Below are 16,788 nucleotides of genomic sequence, written 5' to 3'. Positions count from 1 at the left end.
GAAAGGGTACACTTGAATAAAACTGTAAGTTCAACACAAGTGCTTAAATTCTTTGGATCAAGTTTTTTCCGTGAAGAATGAACACATGCATCTCTTTCCTATGTAGTTATTGAATATGACTGCATGTACTTGTGTAATTGTGCATATACTGTACGTACACATGTACAGGTGGATACATATGCATAAAGTTTGTGATTGTGGAATACACTATGTGCAAGCATGGGTGCGAGCTTTGATCTGTCAGCATTGGCCCAGAGGCAGCTATTTTTCTCCAAGTCCAGGGAATCAATAGCTCTAAATGGAATTACCCAACCGTTCAATTCTTCCCCCATTTGGAGGGCAGTCAGACAGAGGGCATGGTAAAATAGAGCAAGGTTGGATTAGGACACTTCAAATCTTTGAGAGGGATTATCTCCCTGGCTTGGCCATTGAAATGTGAACCTTTTTAAGGGAAAGGCTGTGTTGATTGTGCTAACAGTCCAGGGTTTGACAGTTATATTCAAAACAGCCAGGTGCATGAAGCCCAGAATGTAGTGTCAACAAGGTATGCTCTATAGGGATGTTGGTCCAATCTTGAGATTGAAAACCACTCTGTTTCAGTCTGCCTGGCACCACAGATGAAATACAAGTGTCAAGTAGTATTAAATGTATAATAAGTGCTATCAGGAGTATCAGATGTGCCAATGAGAACACTTTCTTAATTGCCTTTTAACACAGAAATGTTAATGGTGCAGAGTGACTTTATGGTGTGCTTCTCATCGTTACTGTCTGGACTGTTGTTCACAACCTGGGACGAGGTTACAGGATGGTATGCAAAAAGCACGAAAAAGGTCCTCAACATTTGTTTTCGTAAAATGACCTTTCTGAATCCACTGTGTCCATTATGCTGTACAGGTTACATGTACCGCTAGATCCATTTTTATGTACACGTCTGGGTTTATTGTACCGTATCCACTGACAGGTGCCTTATTACTGGTAGACTGTGTGCATTTACAGGTGGTAATATAACCATGGTAATATCAGGTACCACAGCAAAATCCTGTTGATTTGTCTCTGTTGGTCACCAGCTCCCAAAAAGCTGCAGCACATTTAATAGACTTTGGCGTACATGAACTTATACATGTGTGTTACACCCACCTTGGTTACATTTTCACACCAAGTGAAGCTTGACCAAAAAAACGTGTAGTGGTACATCATGTATGTAAATACATGTTGTTTGGCACCAGACACTTCCCACTGAGCCCATATGGCTGGAAATGCACCAAGCACAGGTGATATGACCTTCAGAATACTATTAACAGAAATTTCCCTGTCCCACTGAATGTTTGCAGTGAGATTCTGTTCTAAAGAAAACACTAAACAGCTGAAGGACCACTTGCCCCATTTTGCATATCGGTACGAGTAGATCTGTCCATGCTGGATAAGCCAGAGTGAAAAGAATAATGCTTTGTCTCTTCTCTCGCAATCACATGTGTAGTTTAATCAGGAAAGGCCTGTGGTTCACTGGAATTTGGTGCTCTCAACCCAGCTTGAAATTAACCTACACAAAGTTGAAACCACCAACCAAGAAGAGTAACCCTACCCCCCCATGGCCCAAAATATCCATGGAAGATGTAAAGCCCTATTATATGTAACATGCCACAACTGATGTTTCTCTGGGCAAGATCTTGGTTTGATTCACCTCATGAGTGGTAGTCATGTGCCTAATCCAGTGCCAAAGTTTAGGTACCAGTGGTTTACACTTTTAGGAAGACCTTGGTACCTCGGGTTAATGCACTTTTTCTGCAGTTTTCAGACAGTCTAGCCACAGTGGTGGTCTAACTCTTTGTACCAGTAAGACAGACCTCCTAATCCAGACAAGGATGACCCCTGTACATGTCAACACCCTCTCAGTCAGCCAGCTCAACCACAGCTTTAGGGTGAACTTTGGTTTGTTTTACCTGAATCATGATGTGCATGACCAGAATGAGGTCACTGCAGACAGCCAGGTGATCACATAGTACAGCTCCAGCCTCTTGATTGCCTAGCTGCCGTCTGACTTGGTCCATGCAGGGTGATAGTGTTGAAAAGAAGGTCAGGTGGATAGGCAAATGAACAGACAGGCTGTGCATTATAGGCATAGCGCAGGCAGCTACCTGACATGTGTTTGCAGGGTTGGAGTACAATGTACAAGGTGTGGATAAACATGTTTTTGAAAATTGTGGGTTACAAGTGTTCAGTATTATGTACTCTATACATATTTAGCATTGCTTCAGTTGCATGCACCAATTTCTTGCAAAAGAATGCAGGTTATGATTAATTTTATTTTCCCTCCAGCCACCATTTTGTTTGGCTGTTTCTGTAAGCAATTAAATGTTTGTATTGTCAGCAGCAATGATTTGTATGAAGTCATTTGTATAGTGCAAAAATGTTGTAGACCTTTGTGTAACAAAGGAACATATCTATTAGGATGTAAAGGTTTTACTGCAACCTACAATGTAGCTGCAACAGAATATTTGATAAGTGGATTTTAAACTTGGACATGTCCTGAATGTTATGTAATAATTCGATATTGCCATTGACCCATTGTTTCTTGTCTTCTGTGTTCCTAAGTTGACTGAAGAACATACTCTACAAGTAGGTTTATTCCAAAGCTTGCCAGGCCTACAACATTTCTACTCCTCCCTATCTTCTCATGTACATGCAGATCAAAAGCCGAGACTGTGATTAGTCTCACAGTCACATGTGAAAAATGCATCCGGTCCAATTCTGCAGGTGGTTTACATACTGTCTCTCATCTCGATTGCTTCCCCTTCCCCCCCCACATCTGTCATAAGGTCTGTGTTGATGTTTATGCTTTGCTGAACCAGTAGCATTTAAGATTGGACCAGCATGGCTGAGCGTGTCTGTCATGCCACCATGATTGTACATGGAAACGGTTTATTCCTGATCACTTCAAGATTGGCATGATGGTTTCAAGTTAAAGTAGTGTGTGGTCTGTGGTTGGACTTGTATAAATTTGAGTCTTCCTTGATCAAGCTGTCTAAAGCCATGAGTCATATAGTTGAGTAAGTCAAGGGATTTGTCATTAATGAGACCCCACCCACCTACCCATATCCCCAGTTGGTATTACAGTAGTCATCATTAGAATCCTACCTGTATAACCCGAGAACATTATTTCATTCCATGCAAATCCATGTACATGTAATATAGCATACCAATACATATACATGTACATGTACATATACCTACATACATGTACGTGTACAGTACTTTAGCTACTCAAGCTCATTACTTTGGTACATTTTTAGATGGCCAGTCTTATCTGGGACATTTATAAACAGAAGCCAGACTGTCACTGTTTATGCACAGGGCATAAATCTTTGAGGGTTCTCAAAGTGGTTGCAATCCTTGTGCTTGTTCAGGACAGCACAAGAGGGACCTATCAATCATGTTCATTTAGGCATGTGTGATATTCATAGCATTCTGGAGACATGGTCGGGACTGGATAATGCTCGCTGATGTCTCAGGAAACAAGTTGTGTGGAGTACATGTAATGGTTCGCGGGAAGAGAATTGTGCACTGCCCAATCCACCATTGTGACTTGAATTTGACCTCCAGAAGAATTATGTTTTTGTTGGACTTTCATTTTTAAAGCAGTTTAATGAGTGAAAAGAAATTAAATGTCAAAGAAGGGAAAAGAAGTCGAAAAACTCTCAGTACACCTTCCAAGTATACCTTGAAATCATCACCAGGTGGTTGCGAACACTGCTACATGTAAATCCTTTCTGTACATGTACGGTGGGTCTGCCTTGAGCTGAGCACTCTGATTCGTAGAAATTGACTCACGATTAGATTTTCAAAAATGTCTCTTGCCCCGTTATTCTTGGTGTCTCACTACAACACTTCCCCTGAACCTGTCCCTTATTCCTTTAAAACCAAATTTTTACATGTACATGTACATGTGTACATGCAAAAAGCAACAGGAACTTATGCATCATCCTGCACTGTCTGTGCCTTTGTCTCAACCATTCAACCACGCCAAACAGACCTACTTTTGGTCTGCAAATGTTTCATAAAAACCACATTAAAGATAATTATTTTCCAACCTTCTTCCTCCATGTTTCCAGGACATTTTGGACCAGCTCCTGGTGATGAAGCTACCCAACGTTCTTCTCATCAGTAAGGACCCCATGAGCGAGCTGGCCATCGCCGAGATGCAGAAACTCCTGTTGCTTTTGCTGGGCTGCGCCGTCCAGTGCAGCCAGAAGGAGATCTTCATTGAGCGCATTAAGCAGTTGGAGATTGATGTCCAGCATGCAATTGTCGTACACATCCAGGAGGTGCATATCCTGATTTCTGACAGACTCCTGCAAAATATTTCGGACAGAACTAAGAAGTCTAGGATAGATCCTCAGACATTATTTCCTGTATTCTGCTCCACAGTCTAGTCCTTTTTATCCCATTTGATCAGAGAGCATCTGGCAGCTACAGACCATAGACTTAATGGGCTTTTGTACTCTCTTGGTTTAGGATGATTTGAACCTTTTTAAACCATTTTTCAAATATACGCTGAACACTGGGCATTCAGTTCACTTGAACAAGAAATGAGTGGAAAAATTTTGTTTTGATGAAATAACAAATTATGAAAAGTGTTCAGAGAGTGCATGCTTTTAAAATATTCCAACAAAAAGTCACCTTCAATCTATGCGGTTGACAAAGATGCATGAGGAATAGCTGAAAGTAAAGTAATACCCAGGATCTGATCAATTCCAACCACGATGGAACCATAACAGTTGATAGGAGCAGTATGGTTCATGGCTCCTAAACATTTGCTTAAGAGAATTCTTGTATCTAGATACTGTCTAAGTGGCATGATGTGTACATTAGAACGCAGCTAATGATTGAAATGTGATATCAAACTTCATGCATCCACAGATCACAGACAATGCAGAGAATGTAGTGAGTCTGCAGCTTGGAGAACTGATAGACCAAGACCAACAGGAGAACTTGTACAAGAACATGTTCAACCATGTCAAGAGACTGGTCATGGAGAGAGATGATTATGCTGAGGTATTCCTCACCTTTTGTGTTGTATTCCACATCTTTCTTTCATGATATATTTCCTCTGCCCTTGCTTGGAGTCCTAACCTTAGTGTGCACAATCCAGTTTCTCGCTGTTGGGCAGAAGAATTTTGAGCATGAAGCTTTAAGGTGATGCGCTAAACCACAGCAAGATTTTGTCTCTCAGGATATAGTTTTTTCCCCAGTATTTATGCATCCCTCGTGTGATATCCCTTTATATCTCAAAAAGGGAAGTAAAGGGATAAATTGTATACCCAGCAGCGGCCCTCCTGGTATGGGACTGTTAGTGTTCCAGTAAGTTCTTAAAGCAGTTGGTCACCAAGAGGTCATGATTCCTCTCCAAGTTGAGGTACATGAACCAAAGCCAGGCCTTTTCTCTCCAAGAATCTGCCAACCATGCCCAACCCCAGCCTTCCTTCCTTCCTGCCTGTCCTCGACTGGCAAAGCCTGCCAGGAAATACTGTCAGTCCTCCACAAAATGTACCCTGAAAGAGCCTTCAGAAAGAAGAGCGAAAGTTACTTTTGAAGCACGTTGCTGTACGTACATGTAGATTTGTGTTCCCTTGTATTTTTCCAGGAACTGAAATCTGCCACTTCCCGGGCCGAGTTTCCTCTGGTTTTTTTTTCTGGAAAACTGCCTTTGTGAAACACGGATGATCATGCGTAGGTGGGCAGTTCTTTGGGAATTCATGTAGCGACAATTTGAATGGACTTGAAGTTCATTATTTTCAGTACAGCATATTCAGATTCCGAATCCTATCTTCACAGTTTGAAAATTAAAACACATCAATTCACCTTCACATTTGGGGAAAATACATTCAACATTCCAGTGTAAAATTGCTAGCACAAGCATTTACTCAAGAACCCCCTCCCTAAGATAAATAAATAAATTTGTACTTTTAAAAAAAAAACTGCCTGTCAGCAACAAAGAAAAACAGGGCAAAAGGACAGGTACAGTTGTATGGGCCCCACCTTGATCTGTTACTGATTTTTGGTTGTACATCAAAAGAGTCATCCATGTGCATACATGTAGGTATGAGTAGAGATGCAGAAAATCCGTGGTACAACTTTTTGACTAAACTTGTAGCATCTAATCTAATTTTAAAGAAAAATTGGTGATTATTTTGCCAATTGAGACAAACCTTACCACTTGTTCGTCACCAAAATGTCATTTTTTAATTTCCAACTTTCAAGAACAGTTCCCATTGACGATCGCTGTCGCAGTGGTGAAGACACGTGCGCAAAGCTCAGTGCACTAAACGAAGCTGCCCTGGTTCCCGCCATGCCGCGCACAAGCAACGGATGGAAATGTAGCAACAGAACCAGTCGATACATGTACTGTACATTCCGCTCAATTACACTACATCAGCGGTACACGCATATCGCATGCAACCCTAAAGCTGCAGGTCGAAAAAAACATTGATGTTGCAAGAGGATTTCTGCAAGTTGATTCATAGGACTTGGTCTCTTATTTGTGCATGTATTTTCTGTGTTCATGAGTTTAACTTGAGGTTGTTTTGCTCATACTTAAAGCGAGCGTGTTTCAACAAATTCCTGCCGTGCAACAACGTTTCTCGCCCGCTGGTCTGGATGCATCACGCACGCTTACTACTCAATACTCGGACATTGTTGGCTAGTTTGCCATCATGGGGAATATTGCCTGAGTTGCACTGTGTGAATTGTCCATAATTCTGGTGAATTGTCAACTGTTGAAATTTTTACATAGATTAACACAGGTTTTCATCACTTTTGAGATAATTTTGGGAGCTGTCGTTCTCATTCATGCCATTCAATCCACACAAAAAATTGCCCCCCCCCACCAAAACATTTTCTGACCTAACGCCCGATTGTATAATCGGAAGCATACAATTTTTTTGGCCAAATAAAAGACTGCTTGCATGCAGTAGGCCTAAGTTAAATAACCATAATAATCGCAGATTTCGAGAAACCTTGGGCAAGTGTTGATCCAATTGAGGCAAGCAAATTTAGTGCATGGCCTGCCCGATCGGGCAAGCTAAAAAAATTTGTCATGGCCCGAGTCTGGTTGAGTGTAGGCCGGTGAACAGGTACAGTATGTGTGGGCTCCACAATGTACAAGTTACATTTTACTTCTTAGGCCTTGAACATGAATAAGTACGCTAAGTCTCCGTATAATTTTATGCTTTCATTATATACATATAAAATGGTGCAACCTCAAACCTGACAAACGGGATGCCTTGATGAGGGTCGCTGCTGTAGGTCTTCCAAGAAGTGTGTTTGATTTCCATGGGGCATTCAAACTGTGGTCTGGTGAAAAACCTTGTATTCTTGGTATCTGAATCATTCATATGTGTACATGTATGTATTCTTCACATGTACATGTGCTTACCTTGGAAATAACTTACATGCACATGTACAGCAAAACGTGTGAAATATGATACAGCAAAACGTGTGAAATATGATACGTATGGAAATAAATTCCAACAAGCATTTCAAAGATGAGACATACAGGATGTAGTTATTATTAAATGTTAGTCTGTTTATAATAATTGATCCTTTTGAAAAGCTTTTCACACAAACTTAAAAGAATCAGAGCGAATAACTTGCTATTTGTTTATCTTTATTGTCAAACAAATTGGCTAAAAAAATACATAATGTTGGCCCGTAAATTTGTAGGATGGCTATAAAATCAAACATTTGGCTTCAAGGTGAAACTAGTGTCTTCCCACACCCTTCAAAACAATCTCTTTCCCTCAGGGAGCAGTATATAATGCTGTACAAACACTTGAACCAGATTGGTTTCCTCTCACAAACAGTAGACATTCATGCCAACATTCTCTGATTGCCAAACCAGATACACTGTCTATAAACATGCACAGACATACAACAGATCAGGTAGCCCCACCAGGTTACTCTGGGTCCTGTTGAGGTCACGCTGGGGTCATGTCTGGTTACTATCAGGTGTACACAGTACCAATCTGACTCCCCCTCCCCATAAGGTGGTTGTTTAGCATGGCATTCCTACGGGATACCTCCTCATTCACATAAAAGGGGGCCCGGACACATTCACACAGTGCAGGAAGTAATCAAACGATGTTTCTGAGCATTTGGGGTTTGTGGTGTCAGGTTTCTTGCATTTGGTAGTGTCGGTGGGGGGGGATTTGTGACACAGCCACTTCCTCTTGGGGTCCAAATGGAGAAGAACAACACAAAAGTAGAAAGTACTCTGTTTTTAAATATATTTAACACATTACCGGTATGTAGTGAATTCTTCGTCTGATAAATCCAGCCATTTTGGTTTTTAAAAAAAGAAAAGAAGCTGTCCATTTGACCTGGCAGCTGTACTGCACCAAAAGGACCCTTTCTTAAAAAAAAAGAAGAGCACAATATTTTGAGGAAATGGAGGATGGCCATGCTACAAAAGTGTCTTGTGTGAAGTAGTAGCCTCTTGGGTCAGCGTAAGTTCTACATTGTACCATCCATTTGGTCAATGCCTCCATAAAGCCTCATTATTGCCAGAAACTTGCCACATACTCATCCTAATGCGTGTAGGTGGACAATATTTTGCCTTTGTGATGGGGGGGGGCTTAGCATTTAGTATTCCTGCCTACGTAAAATGTATCTCATGCTCTGATTTCAAACTGGCTTGAGAACAGGGAGCCTGAATAACACAAGACACTGCTTAAGTGGAAGTTAAACTTTGACAGGTTCCTGTACCCAAAAGAAATTGCCTGTAGTACTCTGTGCCTTCAACTTGCAATCATTTCTTGAAATAAAAAAGATAAAGTGTAAACAAGTGTAATTATGAATGTTTAGTCTGAACTGCAACATTCTGTGATACTTAGATGTCTCCAGAGCTGTGAATTGTAATCTTTAGTCTTCTTTCCTCCTGCCAAATAATACATGTAGGTATTTTGATTAAATACAGGCCATCATATGACCCCTCATACAGTGTCAACCAAAATGCAGAGACAGTGGACTGATGCAGTTGTGATTGATGGAGAGTAAATTTATGATGACATGTTATATCGATAGAATTCAAGTACTGAAGTAGTTCCTCCATAAAGTTTATTCCTGCATGTTTCAACTGTCATTCACCTAGACCATCATGGAACTCAGCCAGGAGAAAGAACTGTTCCAGGCCACCATGGAGGGACGGCGGATCGTCTCCTCGCCGACCAGCCCTGGGCCTGACCGGCGACACATCACGGTGGAGCTGGCCGAGACCAAGGCCAAGTTGCGACGGACCCGACAGGAGCTGGAGGAGAAGAATGAGCTGGTGTTGGAATACAAGGAAGAGATGGACAAGTACAACTTGACAATGCAGAAGCTTAGACAAGAGGTCAGTGCGATGAGCTTAAGAAGATACCTGAAACCGACCAGTAGATGGTCACCTTATTATTATTAATTATTGTGAATTATTTCTGGTAATGACACCAAGGATTCTTCAAAAGTCAAATTTGCGTGAAGCTGCAACCCCTAACATGAGTTCCAGCTTCCAGTTGCCACTATGGGCACGTAGCCAGAACCTTGCCCACTCTTTGAAACTTGCCAGCTGGAACTCTTTTGAAATCCACCTCACTGCACGAACCCATTGGCTGATTTTTGTGCTTTAAAACTTCAAAGAGCATCAACCCCCATGTAAACGTATACTGGCTGAGCTCTACCGAGCATGGGGGATTTTGAAGGATTTGCGAGAAGCACATGTACATGGGCATGTAGCTTTATGGGCTGGCAGCAGTGGTGTGTTGGTAGACAGGCTTTAAGCATGTTTCTCAGAATATCCATGACAGTGATTGCACATCCCACGATGTTGTTGCATTGAGCCAAGACCAGTAGTGATGTGTTTAAGGTACCGGCAACTGTAGACTTTGGACTAGTTTCCAAATAGGAAAGAAGATAAAAATCCATTCGCAGAGAGCATTATATTTTGGGTTGGAAAGAAGGTCGAATTTGCAAGGCGGTTACGGCCATGGGTCAGTACAAGTAGGTGATATGGCCAAAGAATCCTCTTGACAGGAAGTGACACTTTTCCTTGCTGCTGGTACAATCAACGCAAATAGACAATTGGTGACAGAAGTGTTGTGCACTGATTATGTATTATTGAGTACAACATGATCCCAGTGGGAACAGTTGGTATTAGTTGGGCTGGTCAATGAATGAATGATTCATCACCAGAGACACCCCCCAAAAAAGTACCTACTGCCCGGGGCAAGCACTGCGCAGTCAGTGTGTTGGTGTAACAGAGGAGTAGAGTCAACAGGATATTGGCATTTCCCCAGTCCTAGATCCCCATGCAGTGTCATGGAACCAGGGACCTGTAACTGTTGGAAGGGGAGAGGGGTGGGAGGGAGGGGATTTCAGTAAGCAGATCTTATGGACCCTGGGATGGGGAGTTCAACACGGGCAATCCCACAATGACAAATATATGTAATTTGAGTGCATGCGGTGGTCGGCGGGTGATGAAATGCCGACTTTGCTGGGCAGAGTACACCTGTTGCATGAGCAAACAATACCTAGATTTACATGTAGGTTTGTCATTCAAAGATGGATACTGCTTAGTTCAAATTTAGTGTGTACACTTCATGCATGTGTTGTATCTGAACCAAATTGATGTCTCATTTGGTCAAATATGCATCAGTACTTAAACTTCTGGAAGCCACTGTACTGTTCATTAGAAAAGTTGCATTGACTAAGCAGAACAGGCATACATGTAAAAATGATGTATTTATGTATGTCCTTCATGGCCTAGATTTCTGTTGTACCGTCACAATTCAGAATTAACGTGCTACATGGAACTGCTTCCTGCTTACTTTGTCTTCACAAAATGGATAGAGGTTCCATAAGCAAGACATCATGGGCTTAGCATAAAATTTGACTGTTAACAGGCTAAAGCAGCTTTTGCAGTTATTTACATGACGCATACTCCATACATCAGCTGCTACATTTCATCCTGTGTTTTAACCAGACCTGGACCAGGCTCATGGTGGGTTAAAATGGCTCAGGTCACACTGTAGAATCTGGACACGGGTCTTGTATACATTTTGGATTCTCTGACTGAAGATTTTCACCCGCTAGTTCTGACAAAGGATGGTTTCATTTCAGGCAGAAAGTGCTTTACCTCGGTGTGTTCTGGATTGAAATAATGCAATGGTAAAAAAAAAAATCCTGGGCATTTACTGGGATTCCACCCCCAAGTCTTTGGTTGTGCATCAAGGGTTTCTTTCACCTTGTTACAAACTCAGTAACTTTGAGCTCATCAATCCAGGGGAGCTAGGGTTTGCCTTAATAGCATGTGTAGTTTAGAGATGACTGGATGCATCATTAGGACTCTCCATCAATTCTTGCCAAAAGTTTGGAGAATCCTAGCATTTCACTCTTCCTCTCTGTTGTACAGGTAGATACTGTAACTACACACTTGGAAGGTCTTTGTTTGGATGTGAGATTTGCCAACAGCCATGCCGACTTAAAGCTGTTGTGTTCTCATAATGCACTGGGGCTGACTTATCAGTTGCGGTTTCAGGGTTTCTTGTTTGTTTTCCCATTTTTTTCTTTTGGGTAGTCTGGTTGTTGCTATGGAAACTTGCCCATGGTGGATTGATCAGCAAGTGTTGAGTGCGTAGTTTATAGACAGTTGTTTGACAAAACTGAGTCAGAACTGAAGTCAGAACAGTGCATGTGTTGATTGCTTCGTCTTACATTTGGTAGAAAGAAAGAAGCTTTTTATTCAACATACGATCAGCGGGTGATGGAAGTCCTCCCCTCAAAAAAGTTTTGGCATAGGTTGTGTCATCTGATAGAATTTGAGCCTGCTAGTTTTTCTCCTCTCAGGGATGTGTCCTTGAGTCATGATGTTGTTAATTTGAATTATGCCCTTTGTATGCTTTGTAGCTTGATGAATCACCCACAGTGACAAAACTTGTTGCAACATGAACATTGTAAGTGTGTGCAGTTTTCACAGGACATATTTGTTCAAGCACACTCAAGGTTCCCCTAGGGTGTTGATGAAGGATGAACTGGCAAAAAAAAGTACATGAATTACTTTTGGGGTTGGCATCATCGCCAGCAGGACCTGAAAAAGTTCTCTAAGGAGATACCGGTCCTGTACACGTAGCCTGTAGGTCTGCTCTTATAGTATACATGTATTTACTCTCAATCCATTTCCTTGTAATGAACCAATCTTGCTTTGCCTGGCCTTCCTTAGTAGTGGTTTTTTTTGGGGGGGAAAGGCTAAGGTGGCAATCAGTGAGGTAGTCTGTGTAACATTTGAAAAGACAAGAGAAACCCCGAGCACCACAGCAAACTGAGTCAAATGACTCTGTGTGGGCACTTTATAACATTTTGGTAGGGATTGCTTTGTAGTGGATTTGAGCAGCCAGGAAGGGAAAGAAACGACAGAATTGATGCTTGAATTTGTCCTGTCCAGACTTGCCATCAGAGTATTGGCCAGGGAGTCATCTGTCCAGGCTTCTCAATAAATGGAACTTATTGATGTCTCTGTTGAGGAAATGAGATCAGGAAGGGAAAGATATTGACCTGGATAATGACAGGCCCCTGACCTGTTAGCCACCAGTGGACACGCCCAGTCCTCCCTCGACTCAATCACAGTCTTCTTTTGAGGGATTTTGGTAGTATTACTGCTTCGTGCTGTACTATTCAAATCCACCTTAAAAGTCATTGCCCAGAGTTACAGAGAACCGTATAGTGGATACGTCAAGCGCACAATTTTGTGTGTAAAAGGCATTCGTTTGCACTGCACTTCCTGGTTCAAAATGACATCACACTTCAAGTCTTCAATACTCTATACCGGTATTGGTAGTTTTAATGCTTAATGTACATGTACCGAAATGTGACGGTTTTAATGATCCTGTTCATTTTCCCTGTTTTACTCTCTGGGAGTTCAGTGATCTGTCAATATCTTTACCTTCCTTCGTTGGTGTCCTTTTCATAATTTTACCCAAGAACGATAAAAACCTTTGAAACCATCAGTGAAAAACGTGGTACATGTAGAGTGTACATGTAGCTACCGGTACCAGGGTACAGTGCCTGTCCTGTCTACACGTTTATTCCAGCCTTCTGCAAAGCAGACCTTAAGACCCATGGCATTTTGGTCGTAGACACAGTCAGCAAAGCATTAATGCTGTCTCTTAATCTCAAATTCTTTGCACTTAGCAGCCCACATAGTCATGAATAATGTACCATGCCCCAGCTGTGGACAGAAAGCATTTGCTGAAATGATCAACTGCATCCTACATGTACTATGATCCCTACAGTTACACGCACATCATGTGTTGTACATATAGAGCATGCTATGGTAATTCAGACTAATGGATGTGACACACACAACATGAGGAAAACAGATTGGAGATTGTCTCAGTGATCATTATTAAGTGGCAGCGTGTTCCACAAATATGCACAAACTTACACAGTGATAAAAAATATGGTACATGTACATGTAATCATCTCATAACAACTTTGTACATGTATTTATCAGGAAAAGTGGAATGATCCCTGACCACAGAGGTTACTTCACACAAAGGAGAGAAAGATGCAATGCGCATACTGTGCCGGTACACTGTACCTGAAAGTACTGTACATGTACGTGTGCATTGTCTGTATTCATATTGTGCAGTTACAAATGTTTGTTGTGGAGTTTCTGTTCATTCCAAATCACAAAGTCATTCATTATGTTGCCGCTTGATCCATGGCATTTGAAACGAGGCATTTGAAATATTGAGCTAAAAGAGACATATGGGTAATTCTAGAAATTGGGGGTCCATTTTTTGTGTTCCTGTTACATCTTACATATGATTTTTTAAGTCTACAACACATTTTCTAATTTCTAAGAGTGATGAATTAATGCAAATTACCCACCAAGCAAACAGTAATAGTTTGAAAACAATTCCGGTGATATTCCAATGTCAAATAACAAAGGTCAGATATAACGGGGACACGGAAATGTCACACTTTTGGACCCCTAATTTCTGATATTACCTATGCAAGGTGTGATAAATAGGTTAGAAACTTGTGTAGAATCCAGCATGTCTACACTCAAACAATATTTCCTTCATTATTTCTTGCATGCAGTTTGGATTGAGTTTCTTTTTTTGTTGACCACACAGGTATTAAAAGGAAATACATATAGTAAGTGGAGGTTTGAAATTCATATCCTTCATGTGTATAAAGCTAATACATGTAACTCAAAATGGTCACTTTGGATAACACTGCTAATGTGTGTACATGAGGTTGTTAACCAATCAGAGGGCATATACTGGCACTCGTTACTGGGTTATAGGGACAACACATGTGTTGAAATATCAATGTTACTGGGGCCAGAAAGTTACAGGGGCCATTTTTGTCCCATCAGTTCAGTCCTGACTTTCCTAACAAAAGAAATATGCCTCCATAGTTAAAGCATTGAAGGCCTATCCACTGTTGGATGGAAGCAACCAGTATCAGTAGGAAAGAACTTAACATAAAACCTGTCCAGCTCGTAAACAAGGATTGAGTACAAACACATAGGTGCTTTCCCCTCCAGTAACAATTTGTACACTTGGCATTGGTCACTGTGTGTCGTGTTGGGCTTATCGATTTGTCCAAAAACAAATCCTAAATTCAAAACCTTTAAAAACAGAATGGCTGAGCAGCATTTTCAGTGAGGCAATTTATTTTAGCTACAAAAGCTTCAATAAAGAAAGCCACGAAAAGTTGCTCATGGCAAATGCCATATGTTATCAGTACAAGATGGTGTGAATTGACAAGGCAGAAATCACAGTCTAGAAAGTCATGCTCTCTTTGTTTTGTTTCTTGTTTGTTTTTTTGTTTTGCTTTATTTTGGGATATTTTGTTCTTGTTTACCCAGAACTTGGAGCTATCCCAAGATGCCCGATCAGCGCGGTCGTACCGAGATGAGCTTGACGTGTGGAAGGAGAAGGCATCCAAGGTGGAGAAGTACGAGAAGGAGATTGCCAGATACCGGGAAAAGCTCAACGAGCTAGAATATCTCAAGAGAAGAGTTGAGGTATGCCAACTGCCCTATATGCATGAAAATTGGCAGACACTTTAACTGAAAGGCAGATTACACATTCCTGTAAAAACACACTGCATTTCAAAAGCAGAAGATAGCATTTCCAAGAGACATTGACATTGTGATCATATTTCCTGCTAACTTGGCAAGACCCTGTTTATATCCTTGATACTTGGCCGTCCAAATTTTAGTTATAAAAATACTGGGCCAGAATGGAATAAGCTGAATTTTAATCGTTGAATAATCAAAACAAATGAGCAAAATACAGTTCATTTGTAATCACTCACATGTCCCATGCATTAAGCTCCCCTCAGTCATTTAACTAGTTATTATTCCCATTGTTGAAGGACAAGGCACATTTCCTAAATGGACATTGCTTTTTAAAGTGGTCCCTGAACTTTTTCCTGGCAAAACTACTGTACATGTATGCCAACCCTCAGAGATAAGGAAGTGTCCTGTCTAAAATCCAACAAACAGAGCTGAGTGGTAACTGCTGTGCTGAAGGAAGCAGCTTCAACATTGTTTTTCCGGTGTCCCAAGTGTCAGATTGTCATCCTGAAATAAGAGAGTTAACAGACTAGCACATGTTTATTGTCCTGAGTTAGGTTTCACCAACTGTGTGTTTCAGCGATGAACAATGTTTAATGTCCTTTTTGATTAATGTACATGGGTTTAATCTTCACTGGTAGTTGAGTTCACATCCTGTTTTTTCTAATGATTAAAATTTAAAACTCTTTAATTCATGGTCAGTTTTTTAGATAATGGTATTCCCTCTCAACAGATATTTTATTCAATATTCTAAGGCCTCCCCTTTTAAAATACAATTTTCTTAAAGTCCTGGCTCACTTACCAGTAATTACTGCCAGTCAGAAATTATTAACCACATGATGCTGACAAAAAGAAATTATAACTTAGTGAAGCTGGAGGAAACTATTACACATTATATACATGTACATGTATAAAAGAATATTGAGAATGTACATGAGATGAAATGAGATATTGACTGACCACTGTTGACCACTGTCATTTTGCCAACCATGGTGGACAAATTTTCTTTCAAGCAAAACAAAAAATTGTGACAGAACATTTGCATACTGAGAAGTGCCCATGTATGATTAACACTAGTCACACGTGAAAGTAGGACATATTTGATTTTGTTCTCAGGACAGAAACTGTTTGCAACAGAATGGAAAAGTAAGGACATTGCATCTACCTTATAGCTGACTATTTTTTCGAACCCTATCTAGGAGCTCAGAGAGGACAACCAGCTTCTCCACGAGACCCGAGGCCTCCTGGAGGACCAGTTAGAGGCTGCCCAGCACAAGGTAGAGAAGGGGCGGGAAGCGGAGGGGGAGTGCCTGCGACTACGTGCCCAGCTTGAGGCCATGGAAGACGAGAGGGACTTGGACCGCACCAAGATCCAGGAGCTGGTGGCCGAGGTGTCCAAGTTGCAGCTGGACCACAAGCAGAGCCTGGACGAGTCAGCCTCACTCGGCGTTGAGCTAGAAAAAGCCAAGCACAGTTTGTCACCACGTTAGTACCCAAAAAATTCTGTCTTGGCCAACAGCTTATTGCCAATAGGTCTTAACAGTAAAATCCAGGTTAAAAGATTATTATTGGTCAGGAATCATGAACAGTTGACTTAATCCTTTGATAGTCTATGTTTTGTTGTACTGGCTCAATTGTTTCCAGATTGTTGGAGATTTTCTAGTGTGATT

General features: G+C 41.2%; 1 protein-coding gene across 5 annotated transcripts in view; it reads left to right on the top strand.

Moving 5' to 3' along the window:
* LOC110976732 (girdin-like) overlaps positions 1-16,788 on the top strand; it is a 65,487-nt gene that overhangs the window by 21,160 nt on the left and 27,539 nt on the right. For all 5 annotated transcript variants that reach the window (XM_087135754.1, XM_087135744.1, XM_087135750.1 and 2 more), the window contains 5 exons: positions 4,110-4,322; positions 4,918-5,052; positions 9,146-9,385; positions 14,906-15,064; positions 16,318-16,603. In XM_087135754.1, coding sequence (XP_086991880.1) covers positions 4,110-4,322; positions 4,918-5,052; positions 9,146-9,385; positions 14,906-15,064; positions 16,318-16,603 — 1,033 coding nt within the window. The remainder of the gene's footprint in view (positions 1-4,109; positions 4,323-4,917; positions 5,053-9,145; positions 9,386-14,905; positions 15,065-16,317; positions 16,604-16,788) is intronic.

The sequence above is a fragment of the Acanthaster planci genome, linkage group LG01 (genome assembly GCF_054643075.1).
Source record: "Acanthaster planci isolate LZ-2023a linkage group LG01, COTS_SCS, whole genome shotgun sequence".
Taxonomy (NCBI): domain Eukaryota; kingdom Metazoa; phylum Echinodermata; class Asteroidea; order Valvatida; family Acanthasteridae; genus Acanthaster; species Acanthaster planci.
This window is presented reverse-complemented; position numbering and strand designations above follow the sequence as displayed.